Here is an 18,709-nt window from a genome sequence, read left to right as displayed (position 1 = left end):
CCCCAGCACTGCAGCAGCGGCTAACAGAGTAGAGCAGCCAGCGCAGGGAGCTGCAGCTATTCATCCAGGAAGCTCCACTCAGCGCTGTCAGGACGCTCCTCCTCACCCCCCCTTCTCTGGCTGCCCTCTGTCAACCAATGAGAGGGTGAGGAGAGCCCAGGAGGCGGAGCTTATCGCTCTACAGAAGATCCCTGCCATCCTGCACACCTGAGAGGGAGAAGAGGAAGCTTCAGCAAACTGAAAGTAAAGAAGGAACACACAGGTACAGGCTGGAGGGGGGTTACACTTACTTTGCCTATTAATGTCAGGCATTTGGCGCGGCCCGGACCTAACAAAATGGTCCTGGTTGGCGGGAGGTATGTCCCGATTTTAACTCATTGGCGATGAGCTGAATACATAAGCGTTTAAAGCAGGAGCTGTCAAAGTTCAACTCCTGCTTTAATGCTGCGCTCCGGCATTTGTAGCCGCGATGTGATGACGTCACATCTCGCCTACAATATGTGTATGAGTGAGACTGCGGAGAGAGCGGCGGGGGAGCGAGGGAAGGAGAGTGTGTTTTTTTTTTGTGTTAAACATTAAAATGGAACATAATATAGGGGGCCCATGAAACTGGGGGCAGATGAAGGGGGAGGGGGAGAACGGCATGACACTGGGGCAGATGAAGGGGGAGAGAACAGCATGACATTGGCGCAGATGAAGGGGGGGAGAACAGCATGACACTGGGGCAGATGAAGGGAGAGAGAACGGCATGACACTGGGGCAGATGAAGGGAGAGAGAACGGCATGACACTGGGGCAGATGAAGGGGGAGAGAACAGCATGACACTGGGGCAGATGAAGGGATAGAGAACGGTATGACACTGGGGCAAATGAGGGGGAGGGAGAATGGCATGACACTGGGGCAGATGAAGGGGGGAGAACAGCATGACACTGGGGCAGATGAAGGGGGAGAACGGCATGGCATTTACGGGTGACTGTAGGAGGATTATACTGTGTGGGAGCACATGAAAAATGAATGAGAATGGGCGGAGTCAACATAAAAGTGGGCGGAGCCAAGTTTGCTGCAGCGCGCACAGCACGCCGCACATTTTCTCCCTCTTTCTTATCTTCAAAAGGGAGGTATGGGTTACACGAGGCTTGGTGGTGCTTCTATGCCACTGGCCTTGCGTGCACGCTCCCAATGCAGCTAATAGTACACAAATAAGGTCAGTTTTATAAGGTGTGCAAGCACAGCTAACTAGTTAAAAAAACGCCTCAAAAATGCATTTTTTGGGCTAATGTTTTAAAAAAAATCCTGGGGGGGACTCCCAGACCCCCCGGTAAGTAGGGCCCCGCCAAAGTCAATTGCCCAGGGCCCCGCAAAGCCTGGATCCGCCACTGATCTCAGCACCACTAGGTCGGTTCCTCATCCTCTAACCTGACCTATACTCAATGAACGAGTTGACTATGGCGACTATCTTCCTTAGGCACTTATGGAAACAGAGACTAAGGAAACGGCTGAGCGTCTCGAGACTTAACACAAAGGCTAATTATATAGTTTCAGAGTCGTTCTTGGTTTCCAAGAAGAAAATTGTAGTTGTCGCAGTGTACCGAGCAGCAGGAATCCACTGAGACAATACAGAGCTAAAGTCATGTAAGCTATGGTGTCCCGGTATCTACGCACTTTTCCAGGGCTTTATTCAGCTTGTAGCCAAGACTCTGACACAATAGTGATTAACAGGGATCACTGACTATTAGGGAAATGGTCCATATGGGCGGCCATTCATGTTCAATGCACCATGGTATTGGTCATAGGTCACAACAAAGCAAAGACCCGTCTTCATTTGTAGGCCCAAATGCTAATGGTCAAGGCTGAAAAGCTTTATAAACACTATGCAAATCTCTAAACACATGAAGCAATAACAAAGTAGACTTTCCTGCTTACTACAGTAGACTTGGCACCATGTTAGTAGGTCTGATCCTCCGCCTGCCTACATATACATGTGCTAGATCCATTGCTCCTCAGGCTTCCCAGGACAGCTGACAACACAGGCCATTGTCACATATAGACCACTGAGCAGTGAATTATGGTAGGGGTGGGAAATAGGGGGCTTTCTCTATAGGGTGGAGAATGACATGGTGACAAGATCAATTCCTACCAGCCAAATAATTACTCTACACCCTGGGAAACCATTTGTATGGCTTCAAGATTGGCCAGGAACGGAGGAGAACATGCAACTGCCTTGTTATTGTGGTCATGTTATGTGAATTTCCATTGCATTGAACAAGTTTGGGTGGAGGAGCTAAAGAAGTCAAGATGGATGCAAGAGTGGTGATCATGAAGACATCATTGAGAAGCCTGAAGACCCAAGACAGGGGAGAAGGACTCACATACAGAGGCATCAAGAGGGCTCAGCTCAGATTGGTCATATCCGCCATGACCAAGGGTGCTGCTTGAAAACAAAGAAGACGGGGGACCAGACCCGAAGGTTATGGTCTCTTTGGGTGCATTCACACTGAGTAAACGCGAGCTTATTTTGTAGAGTAAAATTACACTTGTAAATTTTGCTATCCCATTGACTTCAATGATATTTTTTTACAAGTGTAAAAATACGCCTGTAAAAAATACGCCTGTAAAATGTCATTGAAGTCAATGGGATAGCAAAATTTACAAGTGTAATTTTACTCTACAAAATAAGCTAGCGTTTACTCAGTGTGAATGCACCCTTTGTCTGTGGGAAGAAAGCAGCAGATGCCATTGTTTCAGCATGGGGGTTTAGTAGTATTGTCCTGCACCTCAAGGCTAAGGACCCACGTTGCAGAAACACAACATTTTTGGTTGCAGATTTTGCTGCGCTTTTTTGATCCAGGAGTGAATTTAACAGATGGGAAAAATCTTAGAGTTTTTTTTTTATATTTTCCATTCCGTTTCAAGTCAGTCTTGACTTTGGCTCAAAAACTGCAGCAAAAATCTGCAAAACAAAACCCTACATTTCAGCCTAAGGGTGCATTCAGACTACATAACGCCGGGCGTGTATGAGAGCCGTACACGCCGGCATTACGGCAGACTGCCGAACACTTCCCATTCACTTCAATGGGAGCGCTCGTAAACGCCGCTGTTACGAGCGCTCCCATTGAAGTGAATGGGAAGTGTTCGGCAGTCTGCCGTAATGCCGGCGTGTACGGCTCTCATACACGCCCGGCGTTACGTAGTCTGAATGCACCCTTAGGGGGTATTTAGTATCGTAGCGGTGGGATACAGAGGACACAAAGCTCTAGCATGTCTGCAGTATCAGTTTTTCAAGGATGTTTCTGCAGCTTATTTGCAAATGGCCTAAAAGCCTCTGCCCTAAGCTTGTTTGTATTGTACATAACTGGGAGACAATGACTATGGCAGCAAACAGGGAGTCAGCGGGAGGTAATGGAGGCAGCAGACGGTAGAGGATTATGTCTGTGTATTGTTTTCCAGTTTGGGAGGACCTGTATACACTGGGACACATCAATGTTGTGTGAATAGACCCTGAGACATTGAGCTCATATTGTTCCCTAATAAGGAGCCATAGATATTCTGTAAGGGTCCATTCACATAGAGTTTTTGGGTGCTGATTTTGATGGTGAATCCGCATCAGAATCCACGTGGAAAAAAGCTTCCCCATAGAGTTCTATGGGGTCCGCTCGCTTTACTTTTCCACTAGTGGGAAAAAGCTTCCTTCACGTTGCAGATTGGGTGTGGAATTGGGAAAAACCGCTAGTGGTAGCTCCATATTCGCCTGTAATATGACATCAGATGGACCATGACACTGACACTGTAGGGTTTTGGTCCATTTCATGGAGTGTCATTGGCTTTAACCAGAAAAATTATGAATAGAGCGTTTCACTTTCAGGCTTCCATAAAATGGGACAAGTTCCTCGGTAGGGGAGGAGAACCCCGCGCACAGAGGGTGCCTACGAGCTTCTAGACCTGTGACCCTGCTATAAATGGCTGATGTAGATTAGTAACTTTCTGGACCTTGGGTGAGTAATGGGATGACCTAAGAGGAAAGTATAGCCCTGAGTGCAAAGGGTGCAAAATACCAGACATAGCTCATGGACAAGAGGGCGCTATTTATAAAATCTAGGGAGACTTCAGATGTAAAAATTGGATATTCCCTCAGAAAGTTTTCTGGTTCACAGACGTGATTATAAATTCAATGAGATGACTTACTGCCAATATCTACCAAATGGAGGCCGCCTCAGATTCCGGACCGAAAAACGGTAGCTGCACCTGGATGCTGGTGGCATCCAATCTCGCACTCTGCTCCGGATTAGGCCCAAATGAATGGGCCTAGTCAGGAGGGAGTGTCCTCAGGCAGATGTTGCAAGGCGAGTCCGCCTGAAGAATGAGCATCGCGCTGGAACAGACCACTCCCGGAAAAAGAACCAACTGGCCCCCATTGATTTTAATAGGAGCCCTTTTTTGGGGTCAGGATTTTGAGGCAGATTCCACCTCAAAATCCTGACCTATATACCCTGTGTGAACTCAGCCTGAGTCCATTCACATGGAGGAATATGGTGAGGAATTTGGTAATTTCAGTGCTGAAAAAAAAGCCTTTTTCTGCTAGCATTCCACACCAAATTCCTCACCATTTGCCTCCGTGTGAATGGACCCTAAAAAAAAGCACCTTCATCGGTACGCGGGTCTGTGCCTGGTGCATCGTCCAGCTTAGTATCAGGAATCCAAATGTGGTTATTGCAAGAACAAGAGAAAATAGGGCAAAAAAGAAAAGCAAAATCCTCATATAGAACACCGGTGTGAACATGTGCCAAGTGCTGAGAGACGGATCTGATGCAACAGGTTCATTTACGGCCTGGGGGTAATGGAAGGTATGAGACAGGAGACACCTACAGTTGTTGGCCTGTATGTGGAGGTTACAGAATCTGGCTGATGCAAGGCTTCTTTACATATTACAGGCCTGTGAACTCGGTGACATTGCAGTATCACATTCCTCAGGTCTATTACTTCCATTCGCCCTCCCCCTGCCTGATCACTGGCTGCTGAGTGACAGGTTACAGCTCAGTGTTGCCTGCTGGGCTCAGTTATTGCAAAGCAATCCTCCATATAACACCCAGCTGTCCTCCCCCCCCCCCAGGGGGACCCGACCTCATATAACTACTGTAACTAAACTAGGTCGGAGTAGTATGGCATGCAGACAGTTGTGAAACAATTCTGTAGAAAGGTTATATCCATTACAATAGTAAAATATTTGCTGAGTAGGAGATATTCTAGCCCTGAGCGAACCCGGCCGGTCTGCGCAGTGATTTAAAGAGGTCAAAAAGATGAAAGTTGTCTCTGAAGGAGATCTGGTTGAACAGGATAACCAGCAATGTTACTGTATGCCGGTAGCAGCTGCCACGGGGCGAGTGGATGGTCCAAAAACCCAGAGGTAACAACACGGCGCAGCAGAAAGCGTTCAGCATTGGTCATCGATCTGAGGACATGCACACTTTGCAACCATTATTATTGCTCTAAAGCAGGGGCCAAGAACTTATGGCTCGCGAGCCAGATGTGGCTCTTTTGATGGCTGCATCTGGCTCGCAGACAGGGGTGTAACTACTGGACCGCGAGCCCCACAAGCACTATCATACTCGGAGGTCTTTTCGGACCCCAAGTATAATGATCAGAGGCCCAGGAGAGGTGAGGGAACATAAAAAACAGTGTTACTTACCTCTCCGGGGTCCGAGCAGGCTTCAGGCCTCCTTGCGTGACTTTCCAGATGTCACATGACCAGGGCCTGCATCCATACACGTCGCAAAGCGCACCCCCAGTCACATGACGTCCCGGACCGCATTGAAGATGGTCGACAGCAGCGAATCCAGGGAGAGGTAAGTAACAGTGTTTTTATCCCCCCCTGGGTCTCCGATTATTATACACTGGGGTATTATGGCTCTCACGGAATTGCATTTTAAAGCGTGTGGCATTCATGGCTCTCTCAGCCAAAAAGGTTCCCGACCCCTGATCTAAAGAAAGAAGAGGGGATCTGGGGATCAGGATCTGGCTACACTTGGATGTGATTGTAGTCTGTAACCATGGAGACACAGATCCATATCCCCCTCATCCACAAGGCTCTCCATAATGCCGCACCTCCTTACATTTCTTCCCTCATCTCTGTCTAACGCCCAACCCGTGCTCTCCGTTCACTCAATGACCTAACACTTACATCCTCTATTATCAGAACCTCCCACGCTCGTATACAAGACTTCTCCCGAGCTGCACCACTTCTCTGGAATGCTCTACCCCGGACAATCAGATTAACTCCCAATTTCTAAAGTTTCAAACGCAAACTAAAGACGCATCTTTTCAGACAAGTCTATCACAATGTCTAACGTAAACCCTTCCATACTATAATTAGAATCCCCAAAATCTAACCCTCCTCTGTCCCCGCTCCCACGTGATATGATGTCATCTCATGATAAGTTTATATGTCCAAGCTCCATCCACATGTTACAGGACACGACTGGTGACGGCTCATAAAGTCTTATGTTTGTGTAATGACAGTCACCTCTATTACAAAAGTGTCTGACCTCTGTATAAGCAATGCCGCCCCTGCTACCTCTTGTGTCACCCCCTCTACCTCATAGATTGTAAGCTCTTGCGAGCAGGGCCCTCAGTCCCATTGTGTGAAATGACTTTCTTTGTAATGTATCTTTCCGTCTGTATTTGAACCCTACAAATTGTACAGCGCTGTGGAATATGTTGGCGCTACATAAAATTTATTATTAATTATTATTATATAAGAGCTCACACACAACACATTACTATTTGCCAACTTGCTAATTTTTATATTTTTTTGCATTGAAGCAATGCCATAGACATTACAGCCTGCACCCAGTACCATATTATTCAGCTGTAAGACCTCACGTTCACATAGACTGGTTTGTATCTGTTCACACAGTGTATTTTCTAGGTCATGCATTGTAAAATAACTATAAAGCAATCCATTTGTACAAAATGTAAAAAATATATTTTATTTATTTTACACATTTCATCATCTGGACCTAATAGTATCTGTCCGTATTACCTGGTCTAGATCAGATAGCTAGGTCTGATGCAGTATTATCAGCGGACAAGGACTACCTGGCAGAGCATGCAGGTATATCAGGTATTACACCTGTATACTGCCACTATGGCCTTTCCATTCAGTCTCATTACATAGAAGCAATGTCCCCAAATCCTAGCTCAGGTCCAGGTGTAACATCCATAGAAGACCAGTAGACATGTAGCACAATGGGTACGTTGTAGGTTGTCTGCAGAGCACAGCTCATTGAAAGCTCAGCATTGCTCTGCTGGTAGCATCATTCAGTATACTACATCTGCCCCCTACTGGTGACACTTAGTATTGCGCTTTGCAATCTTTCGAATCTTCGGCATCACACTGCTTGATTGTTGGTCGTTCAGATGAGATTTACATCTCCTGAGGCCACAAGAGGGGCTATGGTGCGATATCTTATAAGGTGCTGAGATCCGACCTCCATGTCTATGGTGTATTCACTGTTGGCAGACAAAGGTTTAGGAGAATAAAGGTCATGATTGAAAGTAATTTTTCCCTTTGACATTGTGGATTATTCACTAAACATTTAGAAGTTTTGCTAAAATTGCACAGTAATGTAGATTGTAGAGAGACAATCCTAATTCTATCCACTGTGGCAATGTCTGTGATGTAATAAATCATTAGGAATGAGGAGGACAGAGGAAGTATATTAGTATATATGCAGAATACAGTCAGGTTTCTTTGCACTGTGGTGCCACCTGGTCACCCACTGTGCTGGTACATGCAGAATGGCACCGTTCAGGTCAATAGGGCAGGCTGCAGTCCCTGCACAGTGATGGCTGCTGTACACGGTAAGGTGTGAGAACCTGACACTGATCTGTAGCACACAGCATACTAATTTACAGGGATGATGCAGTCACTTACTGGGTGACATCATTCACGTTATTCAGCCTCTGAAGGGTCACCCTATTGGTCATGTAATTGTCAGACTGACAGCCCATTCACTTACCAGCTGGAAGTCACTCTTTCTTCGCATGTCTATGAGATCCTTAATGTAATTCTCTCATAGACTTACATAGAAAAAGATTTCCCCTTGGTGTGTGAATCGGCCGATCATGTGACCAACCGGGTCCCCATTCGGAGGCTGAATAAAGTGAACAGTGCACCCAGTTGGTGACTACATCATTCACCTTAGACAGTATGGGGATTGAAGAAGAAGCAGTCCCTTTATTCACAAGATTAGCAAGGATGCTATAAAGCAGGGGTAAGGAACCTTCGGCTCTCCAGCTGCTGTGAAACTACAACTCCCAGTATGCTCCATTCACTTCCAAGAACAGCAGAGCAAGTAATGCATGCTGGGAGTTGTAGTTCTGCCACAGCTGGAGAGCCGAGGTTCCCTGCCCCTGCTATAAAGCAATGGCATGCTCCATGCTTTCCTCACCTCTGGTCATCGGTTTCTGGTTCCACTAGGATATTCTCCTGGGCCGTCTTCACCTTCAGGAACACAAACGAGTCCATGTTTGGTTTGGGGACTATGGGAAGGATATTGATGTTACCCAGGTAATAGAGGTCATCTCATGCTCATCTTTGTGTAGAGGCGGAGGAGCTACCTACCACATTTCAGCAGGTCCACTGTCTGCAGGTTTGGGGGCATGTGACGAAGGGCCACGTTCTTCAGTAAAGTCTCTGTGTTTGTCATATACCTGCAGTGACAAGAGATACAGGTTTGTTTTACAGTAATGCTGAAAATCTGTTCACGTAGTGCTACAAACCTGCTTAAAATATTCTGTAATACAGCTGTTTCCAACATGTGGCTCTCCAACTATTGCAAAACCACAACTCCTAGCATGCACTGACAGCCACACGCTACCAGGACACGGTAGGAGTTGTAGTTCTGCGACAGAGTCACAGGTTTAGGACCAGTGCTGTAATATACAATGATACAAAAATGAGAGGAAAACAACAGCAACACTTACTCCTTGGCAAAGGCAAACTCCTCAGGAGACAGATGCGGGGGCTCGCCTTCTCCTCTTGATTTCTCCTTCTCCAGAATATGTGGGAAAAACTTCTCAATCTAAGGAGATGGGAAGAATCTTATATTAACCGGTTAAGGACCAGGCCCAGAAGTACATTAAGGACCGGGCCTCTTTTTTCAAAACTGACATGTGTCACTTTAAATGGCAATAACTTTGAGACGCTTTAACTTACACAAGTGATTTTGAAATTGTTTTTTCGTAACACATTATACTTCATGTTAGTGGTATACACTAATCAATATTTTTGTATTTATTTATAAAAAAACTAGCAAATTTGATGGAAATTTGGAAAAAATTGCAATTTTCAAAATGTGAAATTCTCTGCTTTTCAGGCAGATAGTCATACCATCCAAATACATGAATAAATATTATCTCCCATATCTCTGCTTTATATCGGCATCATCTTTTGATCGTCTTTTAATTCATTTTGGATGTTACAAGGCTTACAAGTGTAACAGCAATTTTCCAGATTTACAAGAAAATTCCTCAAACTAATTTTTTAGGGACCACTTCAGTTCTGAAAGGAATTATAAAGGCCTATATAATAGAAACCCCCATAAATCACCCCATTTTCAAAACTACACCCCTCAAATTATTCAAAACAGCATTTGGGATGTTTGTTAACCCTTTAAGCATTTCATAAGAATAAAAATAATATGGAGGTCAAATTTAGACATTTCATTTTTTTTCACTAATACATTCATTTAGACCTAAAATTAACACATTCACAAAGGGTTAAAGGAGAAAATGCATCTCACATTTTGTTATGCAATTTCTCCCGTGCACAGAAATACCCCACATGTGGGTGTAAACTGATTTTTGGGCACACGGCAGTGCACGAAAGGGAAGGAGTGACACTGGGTGTTTGAACAGCATATTTTGCTGGAATAATTTTCAGGCACCATGTCACATTTGCAGAGCCCTTAGCGTACCAAAACAATGGAAACCCCCCAAAAGTGACCCCATTTTAGAATCTACACCCCTCACAGAATTCATCAAGGGGTATAGTGAGCATTTAGACCGTACAGTTGTTTCACAGATTTTACTAACATTGGAATGTGTAAAAGAAAAATTACTAAAATGTCACTTTATCCCCAAAGTTTTCATTTTCACAAGGGGTTAAAGGAGTAAAAGCCCCCCAAAGTTTATTAAACAATTTATCCTGAACACGGCAATACCCCATATGTGGCCATATTCTGCTGTATGGGAACATGGCGGGGCTCAGAATGGAAGGAGCGCTATTTTGCTTTTGGATGGCAGATTTTGCTGGAATAATTTTTAGGTGCCATGTCGCATTAGCAGAGCCCCTAGAGTACCAATACAGTGGAAACCCCCTAAAAGTGACCCCATTTTGGAAACTACACCCCCCACAAAACATATCAAAGGGTAGAGTGAGCATTTTGACCCTACAGCTGTTTCACAGATTTTATTAACATTGGGACATGAAAATGAAAATTTACTTTTTTTCCAACAAACTGTCAATTTAGCCCCAAATTTTTCATTTTCACAAGAGGATAAAGGAAAAAAAGCTCCCTAAAGTTCGTTACACAATTTCTCCTGAACACAGAAATGCCCCATATGTGGCCATAATCTGCTGTATGGGAACATGGCGGGGCTCAGAATGGAAAGAGCGCTATTTGGCTTTTGAAGGGCAGATTCTGCTGGAATATTTTTCAGGTGCCATGTCGCATTTGCAGAGCCCCTAGTGTACCAATAAAGTGGAAACCCCCTAAAAGTGACCCCATTTTGGAAACTACACCCCTCATAGAATTTATCTAGGGGTTTGGTGAGCATTTTGGCCTCACAGCTGATTCACAGATTTTATTAACAATGGGACGTAAAAATGAAAAATTACTTTTTTTTTCCAATCAATCGTCCATTTAGCGCCATATTTTTAATTTTGCAAGTAGCTGAAGAATTAAAAGCCCCCCAGAGTTTGTTACACAATTTCTTCTTAACACGGCAATACCCCATATGTGGCCATAATCTGCTGTATGGGTATACGGTGGGGCTCAGAATGGAAAGAGCGTTATTTGGCTTTTAGAAAGCAGATGTGGCTGGAATAGTTCTCAGGTGCCATGTCGCATTAGCTGAGCCCCTAAAGTATCAATACAATGGAAACCCCCCATTGTGACCCCATTTTAGAAACTACACAGGTGACAGTAAACTGGAATTCACCAAGAAGTGACCCCATTTTGTAGGGACAATTTTAGGGCCTCTGCAAATGTGATGTGGTGTCCAAAAACAAAGAATATAAATCTGCACTCCAAAAGCACATATTGCTCCTTCACATCTGCGCCCTGCTGGGTACCCAAATAGCGGTGTATGCCCACATGTATGACACTGGTGTACCCCGGATAACGGACTTAATGCCATATGTGGGTATAAATGGCTGTTTGGGCACAGCCGGGCACAGAAGGGAAGGAGCGCTATTTTGGTTTTTGGAGCACAGTTTGGTTTTAGGACACCATGCCACTTTTGCAAAGCCCCTGAATTGCCAATAAAGTGGAATCCGCAGACATGTCACCCCATTTTGGACACTAGCCCACTCATGGGATTTATCAAGTGGTGTAGCGAGCATTTTTAACCCCTGAGTGTTGCATTTATTTAGTTTCCAGAAATGAAATCACAGCTGATAATGAGAAGTTAAAAATGAAAAATTTCCAGAGATTCGCCATTTTAGTGCCCGATATGTTGTGCCCAACTTATGTCAGCAGAGACACTCCAAAAACTGGTAAGCGGGTATCCCGGGCACAACAGCTTTTAGAGCGTTCATCTCTGATACAAGGCGGGCACAACATATTACGCACTGAAATGACGTATTCCTGGAAAAATGGTCATTTTCACCTTTCACAATCAGCTTCGTATTCATTTATGGATAATAAGTTATAGCAACACTTGGGGGTTAAAAATGCTCTCTGTACCCCTGGAGAAATCCTTCAGGGGTGTAGTTTCCAAAATAAGGTCTCATATCAGGGGATTCCACTTTACTGGCGTTTCAGATCTACAAAAGTGTCATGGCATCCAAAAACCAAACCGTCTGTGCTCCAAAAACCCAATAACCCTTCTTCCCTTTTGCGTCCAGCTGTGCCCTAATATCAGTTTATACTCACATATGACATTACGTCCGATATAACGGGTACACCAGTGTCATACATGTGTCATAAACTGCAGTTTGGGCGCACAGCAGGGCGCAGAAGCGAAGGAGCGCGATGCGGCTTTTGGAGTACAGATTTTGATGTTTGGTATCTGGATGCCATGTCATGTTTGTAGAGCCTGTAAGGTACCAGAAAAGTGGATTCCCCAAAGGAGTGACCCCATTTTGAAAACTGCACCCCTCAAAGAATTTATCAGGGGGTGTAGTGAGTATTAGTATCCGGACGTGACTGCACAGCGGATGGCGAAGAGGGAATATATAAGCTGTGCGGAGAACATTGCAGACACCAAATTCCCTACTATGTCCCAGTAGCTCCTATGATTGGGGGAGTCACTCTGGGGGTCACTTTGGGGGTCACTTCTGGTGTTTTTTCGCTCATAAGCTGTAAATCTGAGGTGTCCCCTGATATTCGCTCGCACAGCTTATATATTCCCTTCCTGACGCCGCCAGTTGTATTCTAATAATTTGGCGATTTTTGGGGGGTTTTGCCTTGACATTGCTAGATGCTATATTTTCTTTATTTTTCTGGTGACATGGCCATATAAGGGCTTATTCTTTGCGGGATGAGATGCAATTTGTAATGGCACCATCTTTGGGTGCCTACAACTTACTGATTACATTTTATTAACTCTTTCTTGCTGGATTAAAAAAAAAAAAAAAAAATCAATCCTGCATTGAGTTTTACATTTTAAATTTTTCGCCATGCAGCGTACAGCATAAGTAACATGTGTCCTTTATTCTGCGGGTCGGTACGGTTACGGCGATACCTCATTTATGTTATTTTTTTATGCGATACTAAGTCTGCAGAACAAAAACACATTTGGGGACATAAATCAGTGATTTTTGCATCGCCATCTTCTGAGAGGCGTAACATTTTTATTTTTCGGTTGACAGTGTTGGTTGAGGGCTTATTTTTTGCGGGAAAATGTGCGCTTTTTATTGGCACTGTTGTGGGGTGAATATGACTTTTTGATCACTTTTTATAGCATATTTTGTAGGATGAGATGGCAAAAAATCATTATTTCCGGCGAGTTTTTTCCGTTTTTTTTTTCCGACGTTCACCGTGTACATTAAATATTATTTCAGTTTTATTGTACAGGTTGTTACGGATGCGGCGATACCAAATATGCATTGCTTTTTTTAATTTTTAGTGCTTTTTTTTATATAATTCATTTTGTATAGAAAAAAGGGATTTTTGGACTTTAGAACTTTATTACTTTTTTCATACACTTTATTTTTTTTTAACTTTTTCATGTGTCCCTTTAGGACACTTGAATCAGTTGATGCTTTGATGAAAGCATCAGCTGATTCTACACAGTAGCAGACAGGACACGAGCAGGACATGAACCTGCTCGTGTCCTGTAAGCTGCAGAGGAAGTGAGACACATCGCTCACTTCCTCCACCGCCTGGCAGGATCACCAGGTATGTGGGGGCTCCGGTAGTCTGGGGTCACTGGCCAGACCCCAGACTACCTTCTACTGACATCGGCACCCCCCGATCTCGCCGCGGGGGGTGCCGATCTGGTTAACTTGTCGGCGGATCCCTTTCGATCGCGCCGCGATGTTTGACGGCGCGATCGAAAGGGTTAACACGTCCAGTCGGACTCAGTTCCGACTGGACGTTATGGAGGAAGGGGTTAGGTGTTAGTAACACCTAACCCCTGTCCCCCCCGCACCCCTCCCCCCGCCAGAAAGGTACCTAAAGGCCGGACGTATTTCGGCAATAGTCCGGTCTTTAGGTACCAGCACATGAGGCCGTAAATTTACGTACGGCGGTCCTCATGTGGTTAATATCCTGCACATAAATGTTGAAGTCTATGGAGCAATGCTCCAGTACCTAAGGTTACTGCTACACTTTTGTACAGGGAGTGAACAGTGCGACTCCCAGCATGTAAAAATTACCCGGAGTCACACTGACCAGGAGCATCTGATCTTTGGATGTCCCAGGTTTCAGACCCTTGCAGATTTAACACTAATGACCTATTATAAAGGATAGGCTGTTAGTATTAAAAAGTGAAAAGTGAATTTTCCATACACCCCCATAGTTGGCTTAATGTTGCTCTCTATAAAATATAGAAAATCCGACCCTCATTCTCTACAGCATCACTAGTGCCGGAGGGCGTCACAACCTGCACAGGAACCTGTGCACAGGACCAGAGCACACAGGCAGCCTGGAAGAAGACACTTAGGGATCTACCTATAAGCAGTGACCACATATGGGTGACTTTGGGGTGTGGGTGCCCAAAAAGCTTCTGCCTTGAGTGTCAGTTCATCATGTATACTATGTCAGGTACCTTGAGCAAGCGATTCCTCAAGTAGCTGCTGAGCATGAACCTGATCCTCTCTATCTCCATGTGATGGAAACTTATCTTCAGGTCGCCCTGTCGCGCTCGCTGCAAATTTTGTTCCTGGGAAGGTAAACAGGTAACTATCAATGTCACGGTAGTAACGTGCGAGTGACAGCAGAGACCAGGGCGCAGCAGGCTTACCATATGATTCAGCTGCTCCATCACACACTCCACAATCTCAGACTTACTCTCTAGGAGTTCTGGGGCAAACTTCTCATTGAGCCAGGCCTGTAGTGGGAGAAGGGAAGTGGTCACACTGACATATTCTACAAGGTACATCCAATCATGGCAGAATTTTTGTAAATTTTAGAGATCTGTTGGATTTCACTATTGGCAAGAGGACTCCACTTACCGGAGTACCAGGGATGAAAAGGACAACCTTATGTTTTTATTTCAGTACTGAACAGACCCACAATGCAATGTAAGTCATGGCCAGATAGGAGAGGACACACAGTATACCGTATTTTTCGGACTATAAGACGCACTTTTTTCCCCCAAAATTTGGGGGGAAATGAAGGGTGCGTCTTATAGTCTGAATGTAGCGCCTGGCACCCGCCGTAATAGAGAGGCGAATGCCGGCAAGGGATAGACGCCATCACAGGTGCCGGGGCCTGAGACATCGCTGCATTCCTCTGCCCTGCATGAAGCCAGGAGCGGCAGGGGCGATGCTATTCCGCTCCTCCGTCCCCCCGCCGCTGGCTTCATGCAGGGCAGAGGAGCGCAGCGATGTCTCAGGCCCCGGCGTCTATCCCGTGCCGGCATCCGCCTCTCTAGTACAGCGGATGCCGGGTCAGTATCGGTGGCCCCTTCTCCTCCTTCTCTTTACCTGTAAAGTTGCAGGCCGGCTCCTGCGCGGCGATATCGCAGGAGCCGACCTGTTCGGGTGACAGCCGGGAGCCTAATGAGGCTAATTAGTATTGTATTGAAAAAAAAAAAAAAAAAGCTTTAAAAATCCTATTAATATTATAAATGTGAAAGTTTGTGAGTTTGGATGTTTGTGTGTTTGGATGTTTGTTCCTCAATCACGCAAAACCCGCTCGACCGATTTGGCTGAAATTTTCCACAAACATAGTCACTACACCCGATTGCGCAATAGGCTACTTTTCGTCACAACAGCGCACATACGTTTGTGCCAGGACCCCCACAAAACCCAAACTCACACCATCATCTCTGCAATCTCACACACTTTGGACCATAGCAAGCCACAAAATTCCTATTGCCCTCTGCAGCCTCACCCCTAACCCCACACAATCTCATATACATATACTTTACCACTTTGCCCCTCACCTTACCGATACTCCAGGAGGCTCTCTTTAACGCTCCGGAGCAGCCATGTTTGCTGACCCCCACCGCTCTCACAATCCGCGACACCGCCCACCCATGTCAATACCCCTAGGCGGTCTAATAAATGCAAAAAAAAAAAAAAAGTTTTAAAAAAAGTAAAAAACATATAAAAACAAATAAAAAGGATTAAAAATTCAAATCACCCCCCTTTCCCTAGAACACATATAAAAGTAGTTAAAAACTGTGAAACACATACATGTTAGGTATCCCCACGTCCGAAATCGCCCGCTCTACAAAGCTATACAAATATTTTTCCTGCTCGGTAAACGCCGTAGCGGGAAAAATGGTCAAAAGTGCCAAACCGCCGTTTTTTCACTCTTTTGACTCTGATATAAATTTGAATAAAAAGTGATCAAAGCAATAACATTTCCCGAAAATGGTAGAACTACAAAGTACACCCGTCCCCGCAAAAAAGACGCCCTATACATCCCCGTACACGGACGTATAAAAAAGTTACGGCTGTCGGAATATGACGACTTTTCAAAAAAAAAAAAGTTTTAACAGTTTTGGATTTTTTTAAGGGGTCAAAATGTAAATAAAACCATATGAATTTGGTATCCCCGGAATCGTAACAAAACACAGAATACAGGGGACTTGTCATTTTGGTTGCACAGTGAACGCCGTAAAACCAAAGCCCCTAAGAAAGTCGCAGAAATGCATTTTTTTGTCAAATCCACCCCATTCAGAATTTTTTACCTGCTTCCCAGTACATTATATAGAATAATTAATGGCGGCATCAGGAAGAAAAATTTGTCCCAAGAAAAATTAAGACCTCATATGACTCTGGGAACGGAGAAATAAAAAAGTTATGGGGTTTAGAAGGAGGGGAGTCAAAAATGAAAAACCAAAATCAAAAAATGCCATCGACGGGAAAGGGTTAACTTCAAATACTTCTGTCCCAAAGTCACTATGTAAAGTTTCTCACAACACTGTATATATAGCAGCTCAAATACAAAGTAACTTCAACACAAAAGTCTCACGTATTCTCTGAATTACAGCAAAAACAAGATACAAAATTACATTTCATATCCCATACCTTATACACAGTACGAAAACCTTACCCACACCTGTATATACCCACTCCTACAATCACCGCAGACGAAGTCGCGGGTACCAGCTAGTATATAATAAAAATATAAAATAAATAAAAGTTCTAAATCACCTCCTGTCCCTAGAATATATATATAAAAGTAGAAAATCATATGTCATAAACCACCGGGTTTTTTTTCAATACAAGGTGATCTAAGCAATAGATATTCCCCAAAATGGTACAACTAAAAAGTACTTCTGGCCCCGCAAAAAAAAACACTCTATGAGTCCCCGTACAGCTGCAGGGTCACCTGTCAATGTGGCCTTGCAGCTGTTGCAAAACTACAACTCCCATATATTAAATATTTTACCATTTTTTGCTTCAAAATTTTTTTCCCCTATTTTCCTCCTCTAAAACCTGGTGCGTCTTATAGTCCGAAAAATACGGTAAGTGCTCAGGGACTGACGGAGCCCATATGAGGTCGGAGAACCCCAATACACATTGAAGAGGTTATCTGGGACTTCTATATTGCTGATCTATCCTTAGAATAGGGCCAAACACTCAGGACACCGATAGATCAGCTAGTGGAGGAGGATGCAGCATTCAGGGGGTTAAGTGCAGCCTCCTCACTGAATACCCAGGACACATTGTAGGTCCTGTGCTTGATAGAGCAGCTCAGCCTCATTCATTTGATTAGGACTGAGCTGCTCCTGTATCACGTGACCAATGAAAGTGATGTCATCAGTACAGCAAAGAGGTCCTTCACCTGGCTGATCAGCAGGGTAATGTGTGTCAGACCCCTCCATCAAACCACATAAGGATGGATAATCAATACAGAAGTCTCAGAAAATCCCTGCCAACAAGGGATGTATGACAACAGTCCTAGAGGCGATACGAATGTAGTTACCCCATGAAATTCACCCACTGCGTAGTGGATGTTTGTGAATAAGATGTAGCAGAGCTGGACCGGGCGCAGACATGACAACTAAAGTGAATAGTAGAGTGATTCTGGCAAGATGGAAGCCTATGGTGTCAGTAAGGGATCCTTACCGTAAGAGTAATGTTACTGACACGGATAAGAGAGGAGCACAATGTCATACACAAGAGCACGAGGGTCACACGATCAGACTACATGCCCATGTGTAGTCTGTAACCATGGAAAGAGACAGGTCTCCAAAGAAGCGGTTTGTCTCCTAATCTTCATATACACCCCATGTTCTCACCTCCTCCAGTTTGTTGATGAGCTCGGCGGGGGTCAGGACCTCTTCACTCCCGGCATCAGAGTCCTGGTCTGACAGGCCCAAGTCCTCCTCCATAATGCACAGCACGGCGTCACCTGAGGGCCAGAGAAAACAATGACGTCATGAACAAGATGTCACCAAGTGTAAGCTAGCATAAGCCAGGGGTCTGCTGGTGCGCAGTCACTTACAACTACAGTAGGTTACTGTGACACTGGCTTAGGGCTGTGTTCACATTGTACTTCAGCATGCAATTCCTACGTGATATGTGCTAAGTGTGAACATAGCCTTATTGTATAGACATATCAGATATCTGCACCCATAGCAAACCTCATACCTAATGGTCAGTGTGTATACACACAAGCAGACACAACATAACAAGCCGCATGCAACATTACCGCACAGTTACCGCACACAGGACAACCGAGGAGGCTGCTCAATCACTTTCCGCTTTTCCCGCCAGCTCAGCTCATGACGTCACTGGGTGGGCGGAGCTCAGTTCTCTTCCCCCTTATGCTGTAACTGTAGGATAGCTGTAGTACTAAGTAAC

The 18,709-nt window shown here is 44.7% G+C and overlaps 1 protein-coding gene across 1 annotated transcript; it reads right to left on the bottom strand.

Annotated features, from left to right (window-relative positions):
* Positions 1-7,037: 7,037 nt before the first annotated feature.
* GINS4 (GINS complex subunit 4) lies at positions 7,038-18,609 on the bottom strand. The gene is made up of 8 exons (XM_075276117.1): positions 18,558-18,609; positions 18,145-18,257; positions 14,689-14,775; positions 14,494-14,607; positions 8,983-9,080; positions 8,621-8,709; positions 8,448-8,538; positions 7,038-7,506 (listed from the first exon to the last, which is right to left on the bottom strand). Exons 2-8 carry the CDS (start codon positions 18,235-18,237, stop codon positions 7,410-7,412), a joined length of 669 nt encoding a protein of 222 aa, XP_075132218.1. The 5' UTR covers positions 18,238-18,257; positions 18,558-18,609; the 3' UTR covers positions 7,038-7,409.
* Positions 18,610-18,709: the final 100 nt, after the last annotated feature.

This window comes from Leptodactylus fuscus, chromosome 5, assembly GCF_031893055.1.
Source record: "Leptodactylus fuscus isolate aLepFus1 chromosome 5, aLepFus1.hap2, whole genome shotgun sequence".
In the NCBI taxonomy this organism is placed as follows: Eukaryota; Metazoa; Chordata; class Amphibia; order Anura; family Leptodactylidae; genus Leptodactylus; species Leptodactylus fuscus.
This window is presented reverse-complemented; position numbering and strand designations above follow the sequence as displayed.